Below are 13,432 nucleotides of genomic sequence, written 5' to 3' on the forward strand. Positions count from 1 at the left end.
GAGGATACAGCTTATCAGGCATTGGAAATGACAGTCTCAGCATAGATGGGTCATATATCCAGGCAGGCCTATATCCATTGGCTCAGAGTGCCTCCTTGTGGCAGTATACAAGAATGTTAGACATTGCACTTTATGACTTCATGACAGCCAGTGTGTGGCTATGAGATTTGGAAGTTCTACAAGCAGAATCCACACACTAGTTCTGCCATGCAGAAGAATAAGGAGATGAAAAGATACATGGAACTAAGTCAGACCAGCCGTTAATACGTAAATATCCACCAAGAACACACAGTGAAATACAAAGGCTATATAAAAAATTACTTTCTCAAATGTTTATTACATGATGAAAGAAGACTAATTGGTAAATTCACATCCTGAACTTGATCAAAGGGGACTGATTGCTCTTCAAGCCTCCTAGCTAAAAGCAATATTGAAAGAGCAATTTTGACAAAATTACATAAAATTTTATCACATTATGGTTTCAGCTCATAACCGGTTTGATTCAAACAACTTTTATGGTCTTCTAGTAAAGTTGTTTTAACATCAGACTGGCTATTTGCTTCAGGTAGCACTGACATGTTTTACTGATAAAAGATTTTTCCATCACCACAATGGAAATACTTTGTGAAATTGGGTACATTTTCTTTTACCCCATAGACTTTCCCCCACTTCCAGCCCCAAACCCTCACCCTTACTTTACCAGAGATACAAGACCTTCTAAGAATGGAAAAAGCAAGACAATCCTTTTTTGGGGGTTCAATTATATCTTTACATTTCAGTCTCTAGAAGGTGACAACCAGTGAACCCCAGCTCAGTGTATACATTCCTTCCAGACTGGAAAACAATTAAATTGTATGGCTGAGGGGTTAGTCGTATGTACTATTTGTGATTTCCCCTCTTTGTGTAAGGTCTATTGCGATGCTCTGGTCAAAACCCAGAACCAGCACTGCACAAAACACACCACCACACTGGGGTGCTGAATTTAGAACGAGACTGCTAGGCGGTGCTGCGTTTAGAAATAGTGTGTGAATTTCAAGACCACAGTGTTGCAGGGTGCTATGCCAATTTTAGTTTACATTTCATTGTATAAACAGTGTCCCATCTCCGTTTGGTATCCAGCAAACCATTCACTTATCGTTTCCCACTTTTTTTTAAAATTGTCTCAGAGCCCAGTCCTTCTCCAGCCTTGCCAAGTATCACTCAGTAGCTGTACATCTGCTGTTGCTGCTCTGCTTGAACTTGCGGCTGTCCTGACTGCTGTTGTGCTTGCTGCGACTGGGGCGGCAGGACGTCGGGCTGAGGCACTGCCCTCCATGTCAGCGGATGCTGCTCTGCGATCTGGTTCCCTAGAGGAGCAATGGAGTTCACCAGGGTTGTCAGGTTTATGAAATGGGCCACAGACTGGGGATTGGCGGCCTCTGGCTGAGGCTGTATCTGAATATCGTTTTGGCGATTGTGCAGCATGGCAGAACCACTGACCGTATCGAATGTCACAGTAAGGATTGAATTGTCGAGCTGTAACTGGCGTTCCGGAGCAGTCAGGTGGCCCACAGCCACTGGCTGGAGGTTGGTAAATTGGGTTCCGGCTGCCGTGGTAATCGGGGTGACGGTAATATTTGTCAACCCAACAGAACTAGAAGGGGCCGTGACGTTTGGGTCGCCAAGGGTCACCACCACCTAAGGAAAAACAGAAATAAAACCTCAACCTGCTGTTTGGCTCTCTGAAATAAAACATGTTAGCTGGATGCAGACCATTTTGGTGCCCCTACTGCTGGCCATGGATATCGTGCTGAAGGGAATCTGCTGCTGTAAGCGGAAGAAAGCAACTAACAAGCTAGAGACAAATGTAATATTGATAACGATTCACTGAATTAATTCCAAACTTGCAAGCACAGCTTCAGCAAGAGGCAGTGGCACTGAATGGGCTGAAATGAAGATAAGGAGTTTAGTGGAAGTGGAGGGGATTAAATAGACTCCTCTTCCTTCCCCATCTTTCTATATCTCTTTGAATTGTGATTTCTACCTTCAGCTTTAAATCTCTAGCTCATTCACATTAGGCCTTAGGATTCCAACACCATCAACCACTGTTGCAATGTCTGTCCAGTAGCTTTTCATGGGAACTCACCTGCTGAATACTCTGTACAGCTGAATTGGTTTCATCTCCCACATTCCCTGTGAATTCAGGTTCTTTCTCTGTGTATTCATTGAAGGCAGGGTCCTCAGGCACTTGCACTTCCTCCTCTTCACCCGGCTTCTGCTTTCGCTTATGGCCACGTTTAGGAGCTTTCATATGCTTGCCTTCGGGTAACTCTCCCTGTTCCAGGGTTAACTCAGGCTACAAGAAGAGAGTTTGCAGTACAACTGAATGTCGCTACTCAAGTCATTTAGCTCAGCATAGATCTGAGTGTGTCACCAGAGGTTGGTTTTCTGTCCATCCCCAGGTGAAGATGACCAGATTTGAGGGAATGTTTTTTCTCCCTGTAATTAACTCTTTACAATACCAGTACCCCCACTACACCACAAAGCAGAGAGGTTATTAGCATCTCTGTAGTGCAGTCAAAAAGATGACCTACACCAGCTGAGCTGAGTCACTGAAAAATGCATTCCCCACCAACCATGCTGAACACAGTTAAGATATTTGCAAAGGACATAACCCTTATTTACAGTAGGCACAAAATCTGGTTTTCCTTAGAATTCTTCTTCCTCTCGACACAGTCTTTCACACTCATTCTGGATTTGTTTTTCACTCTGCCCACTCCCCTCTTCTATTTGTCACTCTATTTTTTTCTTGGAGTTTTTGCTGGTCCCCTCACTGCTCCATTTTTCAGACAGTCTGATCATGTTTGTTGCCTCTTTGAATCCCTCCACTGCCTTCTGCTCACTTAACATAAAATTAAAGCTCCCTGTCATCACCTTCTGCCTAGCATTGCGCCCTGACCGCTACATCTCTTACTACTCAAGCTCACTTGCTCCCTGTTGCTCTACCTGAGCACTTAACATCCCTCTTTCATTTCCTTCTCCTACTCCTCTCTGAAACCCTGGCTCAGTTGAATTCAATGGGAGTTTTTCCATTAACTTCAGTAAGACCAGGGCTTCACCTTCTGTTTTCCTCTTCAGAATCCTGCTTCCGATCTGATCAATCTCTTCTCTTTACTGTCCCTCCATAAAGCACACTTCTTCCACAAGGCCTATAAAGCCCCAGCTCAAATCTGCCCTGTGATGCTTCTTTCACAGTCTGATCGCCACAGGTCTGACCCTTGAGAGCAGGGCCCCTGTCTCTGATCTATTCGACACAGAGCCAAACACAATGACAGTACCGAAACGCTTAATAATAATGTTTGTTAACTCTTCCCACTCTCTGCTCCATTTTTCCACTGCATTTTCTCTCTGCTTCTTTTTTCACTATCTCTATAAACAGAGCACAAACCCAAACCCCACTGGAGTCTCTAGGCACTACCGTAACAATAAGCTACAGTGTTTGAGTAAAGTTTTCAAACCTGTTTTTCCACCTTCAGAAAAAGAAGTTTGTTCATCCTCAGTTAAGACTAAGCCTGGGACAAATGCAAAACACTTGCCCATAGTGCATACAGGATCCTGAATCCAACCCCAGCATTCATGAGCAGGTTCCAATTTTATCCGGGGTCACTCACCAGTGATGGTGGATGCTATGGTGTATGTCATTCAGTGCCATGGAAACAGCATGTGAATGGTAAGGACCCAAAGCCACAGAAGAATTTAGGATTCTGCCACGGTTAGTTTACCTGAACAATCCCAATAGAGGAGGCATCAATGGTGGTAGCTTCTGGGAGCTGCTCTAAATCGTCAATTCTAACTGAAAGAACCTACAGATAAACAGATCCTGGTCAGCTTGATAAATTATGGCCAGTACAGAACAGCAATGGAGAGCTCCACTGACAAGTAACAACACAGGACAGGATCATGCAACCGAACGCATTTTAATTGATTTGATTAATCAATATAATAGGTTTAATGTGTTTTACTTTCATTGATAATAATAATCTTATGGTATATAATCTTCCTTCCTCTCACTGACACCACAGCAACCAATTCCATAACATTTAGTTTCCATAAAATCTCATTGCTTTCTGTGGGAAAAAATAAGCATAATATATGGGTCACTATACTGCCATGTGAACAAAGTGACCACACCGCTGGAAATTTTGTTTAAACATAACAGCAGCTGCAGTCCATCTTTTCATCCTTGCTTCCTAGGCAGACAATATCCCATTAAAACTGGAGGACTTCAGGAGAAGACAAACCCACATTTACCTGCCCTGATGCTTCAGTGAGCAACAAAAATTACAGCGCCCCTGAACTACAAGTCTCTGAGGGTGGCGTGCTCCACTGTATACAACAGGATCTATAAATCTCAGTTCACTGAAGATCCGAAACAACCAGCTCTCCACATTTCAGGTACTTTATTACTCAGCTTGGTTTTAATGCAAAAGAGAGAGGGCAAGAGTTTTTTTGCCCCTTATTTTGTTTCCCAGCCTTCACTGGGAAACAAAAAAGAGATCAAGGAAGAGTAATAATAGTGATAAACGGTTTATAAAGTAAGATCTCCAAGGGAAAAGTTAGTAGAGCAGGTCATAGCTGAGCTAGATAAAAGGAATTCTGAGGGAAGACATGATAGCTGTCAACAAGGGATGCCATAAAAGGAACGGGGATCAATTATCCACACTAGTTGACGAGGACAAAACAGAAAAATACGGAGTTAAGATGCAGCAGAAAAAATTAGCTGAATTAATAGGAAAAAGGAATTATTAAATGTTTATGAATCAGCAATTAGAAGGAACACAAACAGAGGGACAAGGGGTTGTGGAATTGCCATTAATGCAGAAAATCAAGCCTAACACAGACACTTGGTCTACAAATAACCAAAATCACTCCTGCCAGAATGCAAGGAGGAGGAAGTAGATGACTCACTTGAAGTCATAGCTACGCCAAGTGAATTTATAATAAGCCACAATCCATCTGCCACAGATCTCACCTCTGGATGTTTGCGCCTCATGTGTCGACTCATTGAAGCTCTGGTAGAAACCTTTGTCCCACAGAGCTGACAACTCTGAGCTTCTACCTTATCGTGAGTTAACTGGATGTGCTTCTGAAGCATGTAATCAGTGACATACTTTTTATCACAGACTGAACATGTCCATTGTTTCCCAACTGGTGGCAAATGAAATGAAAAGGAGTTAGTAGATATCCCTAAAGGTGAATATTGTAATAGTGCATTAAGAGGAACACATTTTTTTTTAATTACGTAGTGCAGAATGCGGACTCAGGATTCCTTGAAGCAGAATGTCAAGCTGTTGTCTTTCGATACATTGCATTAGTGCACTTACCTGTATGAATCAGTTTATGGGTCTCCATTGTGTTTCTCTCGCTAAATGTCTTCCCACAGAGCTCACACATAAAATCTTTGATTCCTATATGGAGAGATTACATTTAAAACTGGAGTGATAATAGACTAAGGTACCTGGTACAATTGTGAATCTTAGGTTATGAAAAATCAGTTTCACTAGCCACTTTTTCCATTGTTTGCAAAAGTACTGTAGGAAATGCAGGCACTAATGGGAGCTGGCGCAGTGGGTGAGACGTTTGTCTCGGGGGATCAGAGTTCAAACCCTAATTCGAGACAAAAAGCGTATCCTACACCCAATGGTCTATGTTAAAAAAACAAACCATGACACAGTGGGCAGGTCTCTGCTCATGAGAGGCTAAAGTCTTCACACCTTTTAAAATGCAGTATATGCATATTCTTTTTAACTGTGTTGCTCATGCTCTTTGACTATTCAGAGCAGGGTAATGTCATATATTTCCAAAACAACCATTTAACTGATTAAGTGTGATTTCTGCAGGATGACTGGTCCTCTGGGTTGCTCTCACCTGTGTGCCTTTTGTAGTGCTTCAGCATGTTGACCTTCTGTGCGAATTTACGATGGCATTCCTTGCATTCATATTCCTTAATCCCTTTGTGGAGTTTCATGTGGTGACGCAGAGCATGTTTTGTCTTCATTCCTGTGAGCCATGAAGATGTAACTGAAGACATGGTGGGAAAATTCATCTGCATTACCCTTCACCCCCCACCCTGAGTAAGGACTCAAGATGAGCATGTTTCAAACAGATGATCCTAACTTCATCCCTAATAGAAGATGTCAACGAATGCTCATAGGTGATCTAGAAATGCTCTTTAAATAGTGGGTTTGGGTTTTTTATGTTAAAAAAAAAATCTATGAAAAACATTTAAACAATCACTAAGGAGGGTAAGAGAAAAGCATGGAGAGACAGGGAATTTGACAAGAACATAATCTAAGGCATCATATTAGTGTCTTGCAGGGATTTCAGTTCAAGGTTGTTCAAGTAACAGAGTAAAGAAAAATGTTTATTCTAGCTGCTAAGTCCTGAAAACTCAGCCTAGAACGCACAGTTAAACTGTGTTCTTTCTGACTCTTTTCTGGGATGTAAATGCGATGGAAGTCAGGCAGGCAAGCGTTCCTGAAATTAGCAGCAGCACAGATGAAGAAGAGGTCCAGGTTGGATATCAGGAAAAACTATTTCACTAGGAGGGTGGTGAAACACTGGAATGCGTTACCTAGGGAGGTGGTGGAGTCTCCTTCCTTGGAGGTTTTTAAGGCCCGGCTTGACAAAGCCCTGGCTGGGATGATTTAGCTGGGAATTGGTCCTGCTTTGAGCAGGGGGTTGGACTAGATGACCTCTTGAGGTCCCTTCCAACTCTGATATTCTATGATTCTATGATTTAGAAGTCAGGTTTGCTTGCTGCAGGCCAGGGAACTGATGGATGTAAAATTAAGGCAGGCCCCTAACATCCTGATCAGCATGGCTTCCTATTCAAGACTCATTACTTTGAGGACTTTCCTGGTATTTAATGAAGCTATTGGTTTTAATATGGGAAATGTAACAAACAAAATGTCTAATTCAAAGGCGATGTCTGTACCTTTACCACATTCCGCACACAGGTATTCTCGGATGTTATCGTGGACTCTCATGTGCTCTTTTAACATGTCCTTTCTGGCAAATGACTTTCCACACTGCTCACACGCATGACTTTTTACACCTTCCAAAAAAAAAAAAAAAAAAAAAAAAAGGTTATTGCAGTTAAGCAGAATCTCTAGGGGAAAATGTGTGTTGCTAAAAGCTGACAAACCTCTGGCAATAGATTCACTGAGCAATAATCCAACTGTCTCCTGAACAGCTCCTCTCAGACAAACTGAATCCCAAAATGAATGATGAGAAATAGGCAAGGGAGAGAAGAGGTTTTCATCTGAGCTTTGAAACAAGACGGAGGCAGCGAGAGATGGAAGAAAGCTGTAGAGAAGGATCTCATGATGAGCGTAGAGACTTATGCTTCTGTATCAACAGTGCTGAGATTGTGTAAAGGGACAGAAGAGTGAGTGGTGCTAAGTGAGCAAGTGGGGGGGGGGGGTAGATGGAGACAAGGGACAGAAGTCTGACTGGAGATTTTTAAAAACCAAAGAGCGCTAGATTGAACTGCATTCTGAAATGCACAGTGGGGAGCCAGCAAAGTCATTTAAGGATGAAGGGATGTGGACCTGCTCCTCTCCACCTCAGAGGAGATGGGGAGCAGCCTTCTGCACATGCTGGAGTAAAGAGCTGGCACTTTGAGATGCCAAAGAGCTGGAAGGAACTGCGGTTCTCAAGGTGAGACGAAATGAAGGCCCGGATGAGTATTTCAGCAGAGATAAGTAGAGAGCCAACATTTTTATTGGATGAAAGCTAAATTATATAATCAGGGAATCTCTTAAATCATGCTCTGGTATCATTTACCCTCATCAATTTTATACATACATACACACACACTTTATAAAACTGGCCTGCCATAAAACCATAAAAATAGCAATAACTGTATGGGTTCTTACTGTAAACTACCATAACAAGTTTCTTCCTGACAAGTAAAAGTATGGCCTCAGAAAGCATCCAGAAAAGGAAACCTTTGATATTAATAATAAAGGAACAACAACAACATCATGTTACCTGTGTGTATAAGCTTATGTCGTTCCAAATTCCCGATGCTGTTAAAAATCCTTCCACAAATTTCACATGGGTGGATGTATCTGAAACAGAAAAAGAAGCAGACTCTGCCATTCTCTTTTTGACAGGACTATGGTTTCAGTAATCTCAATCAGCAACTGGAATTTGTTTGAAAAGATTGTTACTGGCAAGGTTTCCTTGCAATATAAGTGTATGGTAAAATAGGGTTAAATAAAATAAGCCTTAAAAAAACATACAAGTGCATCACAAAGTAAGCGTGGCCAGGCAGTATTGCTCTCTCAAATTATACAGTCATTTTTTGATTTGATTAAAAATCTTTACTTTAAAAATCCAGAACTATTATCTGCCCGATGGTGTACCTGCTATATATGACATGATATATTGACAATCGGGGGTATGTTTTACCCCTTCAGTAAATGAGGACCTGATCTTACAACCCTTAATGAAGCAAGAGGTCTCAATGGGACACAAGAACTGCAGGACTGTATAAACCTGAAACAATGTCAGAAAACATCAGCAACTCACATCACAAAAGAAACTGAAAAAAGAAGGGATTTCTCCTGGTACCTTGACATTAAAGAGAAAAGCCTCAAGAATGTCAATGTGTGTCTATCCCTCACTAACCAAGCACCCCTATTTGGCACAGCCACCATGATCTCAAAAAAAAAAAAAAAAAAAAAAGAGTAGTTCATACAATATTAGTCAGACATGTCATCTTACTTCTGCACATTTGGATCAGGCAGATTCTCCCGGTGAATGACCATGTGAGCATGGTAAGTTGCCTTCAAGGCGAATCGTCGATTACAGATGCTACAGCCATAGCCTTTCTCCTTGTGAACCTCCATTATGTGTTTTAGGTACTCCTTCCCTCTGCCAAAGGTTAACTGCAGAACGAACCAATAGTGAACGCACGGGAAAAAAATCTCTCAGGAAATAGTGACCAGTTAATGTAGTACTGGGATCTACAGCATAAATAGCCAATAATCAGAAATACTGTCCTCACTATCAAAGAGTACAGGGAAATCTATACTCCTTCCTGGAACCTGTTTTGTCACTGAGGTACTAAGCACTATAAAGAACATCCAAAACCAGTCCCTCCACATGGGAGACTGTAGTTTGGGATACTAGTGCAGGTTGATGCTCCCCTCCCAGGGTCTAAGAATGCGGCAGAGGCAATTCACTCAGCCGCTGGAGATGGGAAAAAAATGTCTCACACTGCTCTGCTAGGAATCCTCTGATTATTTCTGGCCCTGAAGGGAGCTACAGCCAACCTCCCTTAGCCATCAATGCAGCAAACCTGCAAGGGAGAGAGTAGCTTTTGGACTCTAAGGCCTTGGCTACACTTGCAGATGTACAGTGCTGTGAGTTAAACCTGACTTCGTGCAGCTGAGCAGGGAAAGTGCTGCAGTCTGTCCCCACTGACAGCTGCCAGCGCATTGTCGTGGCCACATTTGCAGCAATTGCAGCGCTATTGGGAACGGTGCATTATGGGCAGCTATCCCACAGAGCACCTTTTCCCATTCTGGCGCCGGGGGTTGTGGGAAGGGGGCGTGGGTGCGAGGGATTCTGGGTCCTGTCTCAATGCCCCGTGATGCATCGCTTCGCATCCCAGAAATCCCTTTGTTTCCATCCACCTTTGGCACCATCTTTCAACGGTTTCTGTGCAGCGCGATCTGTCTGCGGGAAATGGAGTCCGAACTGCTGAGGCGTATGCTGACGACTCTCGCCAGCACATCACGTTTGGCTATTGAACTATTCCTTAAGATCCAACGTGACAGTGAGAGTGAGGAGTCCGACGATGCTATCGAGCCGCGTAACGCGTACGACACGAAATTGCTTGTGGCATTCACGGACATGCTTAGCACCGTGAAACGCCGCTTTTGGGTTCGGGAAACAAGCACCTAGTGATGGGATCACATCGTCATGGAAGTCTGGGATGACGAGCAGTGGCTGCAGAACTTTCGGATGAGAAAAGCCACTTTCATGGGACTGTGTGAGGAGCTCGCCCCCACCCTGCGGCGCAAGGACACGAGATTGAGAGCTGCCCTGCCAGTGGAGAAGCGGGTGGCTATTGCAATCTGGAAGCTGGCAACTCCAGACAGCTACTGGTCGGTTGCAAACCAGTTTGGAGTGGGAAAGTCGATGGTTGGAATCATGTTGATGCAAGTTTGCAAGGCCATTAATCGCATCCTATTCAGAAGAACCGCGTCTCTGGGTAACGTGCAGGAAATAGTGGATGGCTTTGCACAAATGGGGTTCCCTAACTGTGGAGGGGCGATAGATGGGACACACATTCCTATTCTGGCACCACCCCACCTAGGATCCGAGTACATTAATCGGAAGGGGTATTTCGCTATGGTTCTCCAGGCGCCTGTGGATCACCGTGGGCGTTTCATTGACATTAACACAGGCTGGCCTGGAAAGGTGCATGACGCCCGCATCTTTCGGAACACTTGGCTGTTCAGGAAGATGCAGGCCGGGACTTTTTTCCCAGAGCGGAAGATCACGGTAGGGGAAGTTGAAATGCCCATTGTGATCCTTGGAGATCCCGCTTACCCGTTAATGCCGTGGCTCATGAAACCCTACACAGGGAGCCTTGACAGCAGCAAGGAATGGTTCAACTACAGGCTGAGCTGGTGCCGAATGACTGTGGAGTGTGCCTTTGGCCGTTTAAAGGCCCGCTGGCGATCTCTGTATGGGAAGCTGGACTTGGCCGAAAACAGCATCCCCGCAGTTATATCCGCGTGCTGTGCCCTCCATAATATTTGTGAAGGGAAGAGTGAAAGCTTCACTCAGGCATGGACCTCCAAGGTTGAACACCTGGAGGCTGAATTTGCACAGCCCGAGAGCAGGGCTATTACAGGGGCCCAGCGCGGGGCTGCAAGGATTAGGGATGCCTTGAGGGAGCAATTTGAGGCTGAAAACCAGTAGTGATATCTGGTGCCCTGCACGGGAGTGAAGTGCCGTAGTTCCAATCTTTAGGAATCAGTGTCTGCTTAGCAGACAAGCAGACTTGCAGTGCCTGTTTATTTCCTGGGCTAAGGAGTCTTTTACTTTATGCAATAATAAAGAATGTTTTCAAAGCCAAAGAAGCGATTTATTGAAAAGAAAAAAAATTTATTGAAAAGAAACAAGGGGGTGGAGTGGGGAACAGTGCAATCACAGATTCGTGTATGTCCTGTCTGGTGTGCTGTGCAGTGAGTGCTGCACTTCAGGATGGCTATACTGCATGGTGATGGGGGTTGAGTGCAGAGGGTAGGGGGGTGGTCTTCAGGGTTGGGTGGTGAAGGTACTGGTGTTGGAGGCAGCGGGTGGCGTGAAGAACACGGAAGTTGGGGAAAGTGGGTTGGAGGTGACAGTGGGGCACAACGGAAAGAGTTTGGGGACAAGGGCTGTAGGGGGGGTGGCGTTTGCGTTTTCGGTACTGCTCCTCTTTCTGCATGGCTACCAGCTCCTGGATAGCATCTGCTTGGCGCTCCAGGATGCTGATGAGCCTATCAGTGCGTTGCTGCCGGTGCGTGGTGCTTTGCCGCCGGTGCGCTGCGTTTTCCTGGCGGAGCCTGCTTTCTCTCTCCCTCCAGTCCTGTGCCTTCTCGTTCTCTTTAATAGATTGCCGCATCACTTCTTGCAGCATGCCTTCTTTGCTTTTTCGCGGTCTCTTCCTGAGTCTTTGCAGTCTCTGAGCAGGCGATAAGAGGGACAGCTGAGGTCTCAAGGTTGATGCAGCTGTATAAGCAAAACGTAACATTTAACAGAGGCAGCATTGTTTATAGCAGACAGAGTAATAATTCCCCCCACACTTAAGGAGTAGAAAACACACGAGGTCTACACAATAGCATAATTTTCCCGTCCGAAAGAGAGCACACATATCCCACGGGAGCCTCCAAATGGTGAGTAAGGGGGACTGATTGTTTCAGGGCTGCACTGTCCTCTGGGTTTCTGTGCAATGGTCCCCCCGCCCCTCATGGCACAGTGGCACGGACACGTTAGCCTGGCTGGGACAAGGACCACGGTGGCTCTCCCGATAAACCTGCACAAGCACATTGCACATGTTCTGGATGAGACATTCGAAGAGATTACCGAGACTGATTACCGCGATGTGATAAACCACATCAATGCACTATACTGCATCTAGGCATGCATGCATAACCCTCCTCTCCCAAAGAGCCCGCACCGAAAAAATTCCTTCCTGGAAAAAAAAAAACAAAAAACGCTTACCGGGAACCTGCTCTTCTGTTTGTCCTCCACCAAGTACCGGCCGCTGCGACTGGTTACCATCCTCCTGGCTCGAGAAGAGCTCCTGGCTGCATGGCTCCAGGGATTCCGGGGTATCTCGATCCGGCCCACCACCATCACTCCCGTTTTCCTCCTCCTCCTCCCCACTCCCCCCCCCCCCCCCCCGGCTCTGAAGAGTCCATGGTGGTGCTCGGAGTGGAGGTGGGGTTAATCCCAAGTATCGCATCCAGCTCCTTGTAGAATCTGCAGGTCGCAGGGGGAGCACCCGAGCGGCCGTTTGCGTTGCGGGCTTTGCGGTAGGCACTCCGCAGCTCCTTCACTTTAATCCTGCACTGCAGGGCGTCCCGGTCATGGCCCCTTTCCATCATGTCCTTTGATACCTTCCCGAAGGTATCTTAATTCCTACGGCTGGAACGCAGCTGGGACTGGACAGCTTCCTCCCCCCAAACACTGATGAGGTCCAGCAACTCGCCATTGCTCCATGCTGGGGCTCGCTTGGCGCGTGGAGGCATGGTCACCTGGAAAGATTTGCTGATAGCACTCCACGCCACGCCGGGCTGAGCAAACAGGAAGGGGACTTTTAAAATTCCCGGGGAATGTAAAGGGTGGGTCACATGGTTGGTTACCTGAGGCCAGGGCAGTAGAGTTTGAACTGATGACCAGAGTGGCTAGAACAAGCATTGTGGGATACTGCCGAATAATTCTGGAGGCCATTCACAGAGCATTGGGTGGCCACACTGGCGCCGCAGTAGCAGCGCTGCACTTGCTATTCCTCTCGGAGAGGTGGAGTACATGCAGCGCTGCAACCAAGGAGATACAGCGCTGCAAATGCCTTGCCAGTGTGGACAGTGAGTGAGTTACAGCGCTGGGGGAGCCTTTACAGTGCTGTAACTCGCAAGTGTAGCCAAGGCCTAAGGATCTTTCCCATTTCATAGGGGAAGTGGAGAGGATACAGAGAAATTGTCTCTTCATGAAGGAGACAACAGGCAGCCTGAAGAGTTACCACAAAGCACCGTCTCAGGGATTTCGCTTCTCGGCTGTTTAAACTGTACTGAACTGAAAGTGAGGCATGTCACTGCTGAGGTCACACATCTTTATTATGATTACTTGTATGACAAATCCATTCTGGCTTTCTGACATAAGT

At 45.4% G+C, this 13,432-nt stretch overlaps 1 protein-coding gene across 3 annotated transcripts in view; it reads right to left on the reverse strand.

The window, feature by feature from the left end:
- Positions 1 to 306: 306 nt before the first annotated feature.
- The window catches only part of PRDM15 (PR/SET domain 15), a 50,343-nt gene continuing 37,217 nt past the window's right edge, over positions 307 to 13,432 (reverse strand). For all 3 annotated transcript variants that reach the window (XM_054049551.1, XM_054049545.1, XM_054049562.1), the window contains 9 exons: positions 8,773 to 8,936; positions 8,035 to 8,114; positions 6,977 to 7,096; positions 5,908 to 6,039; positions 5,364 to 5,447; positions 5,012 to 5,187; positions 3,762 to 3,842; positions 2,126 to 2,335; positions 307 to 1,677 (listed from right to left, as the gene is read on the reverse strand). In XM_054049551.1, coding sequence (XP_053905526.1) covers positions 1,201 to 1,677; positions 2,126 to 2,335; positions 3,762 to 3,842; positions 5,012 to 5,187; positions 5,364 to 5,447; positions 5,908 to 6,039; positions 6,977 to 7,096; positions 8,035 to 8,114; positions 8,773 to 8,936 — 1,524 coding nt within the window. In that variant the 3' untranslated portion in view covers positions 307 to 1,200. The remainder of the gene's footprint in view (positions 1,678 to 2,125; positions 2,336 to 3,761; positions 3,843 to 5,011; positions 5,188 to 5,363; positions 5,448 to 5,907; positions 6,040 to 6,976; positions 7,097 to 8,034; positions 8,115 to 8,772; positions 8,937 to 13,432) is intronic.

The sequence above is a fragment of the Malaclemys terrapin genome, chromosome 1, assembly GCF_027887155.1.
Source record: "Malaclemys terrapin pileata isolate rMalTer1 chromosome 1, rMalTer1.hap1, whole genome shotgun sequence".
NCBI lineage: Eukaryota > Metazoa > Chordata > Testudines > Emydidae > Malaclemys > Malaclemys terrapin.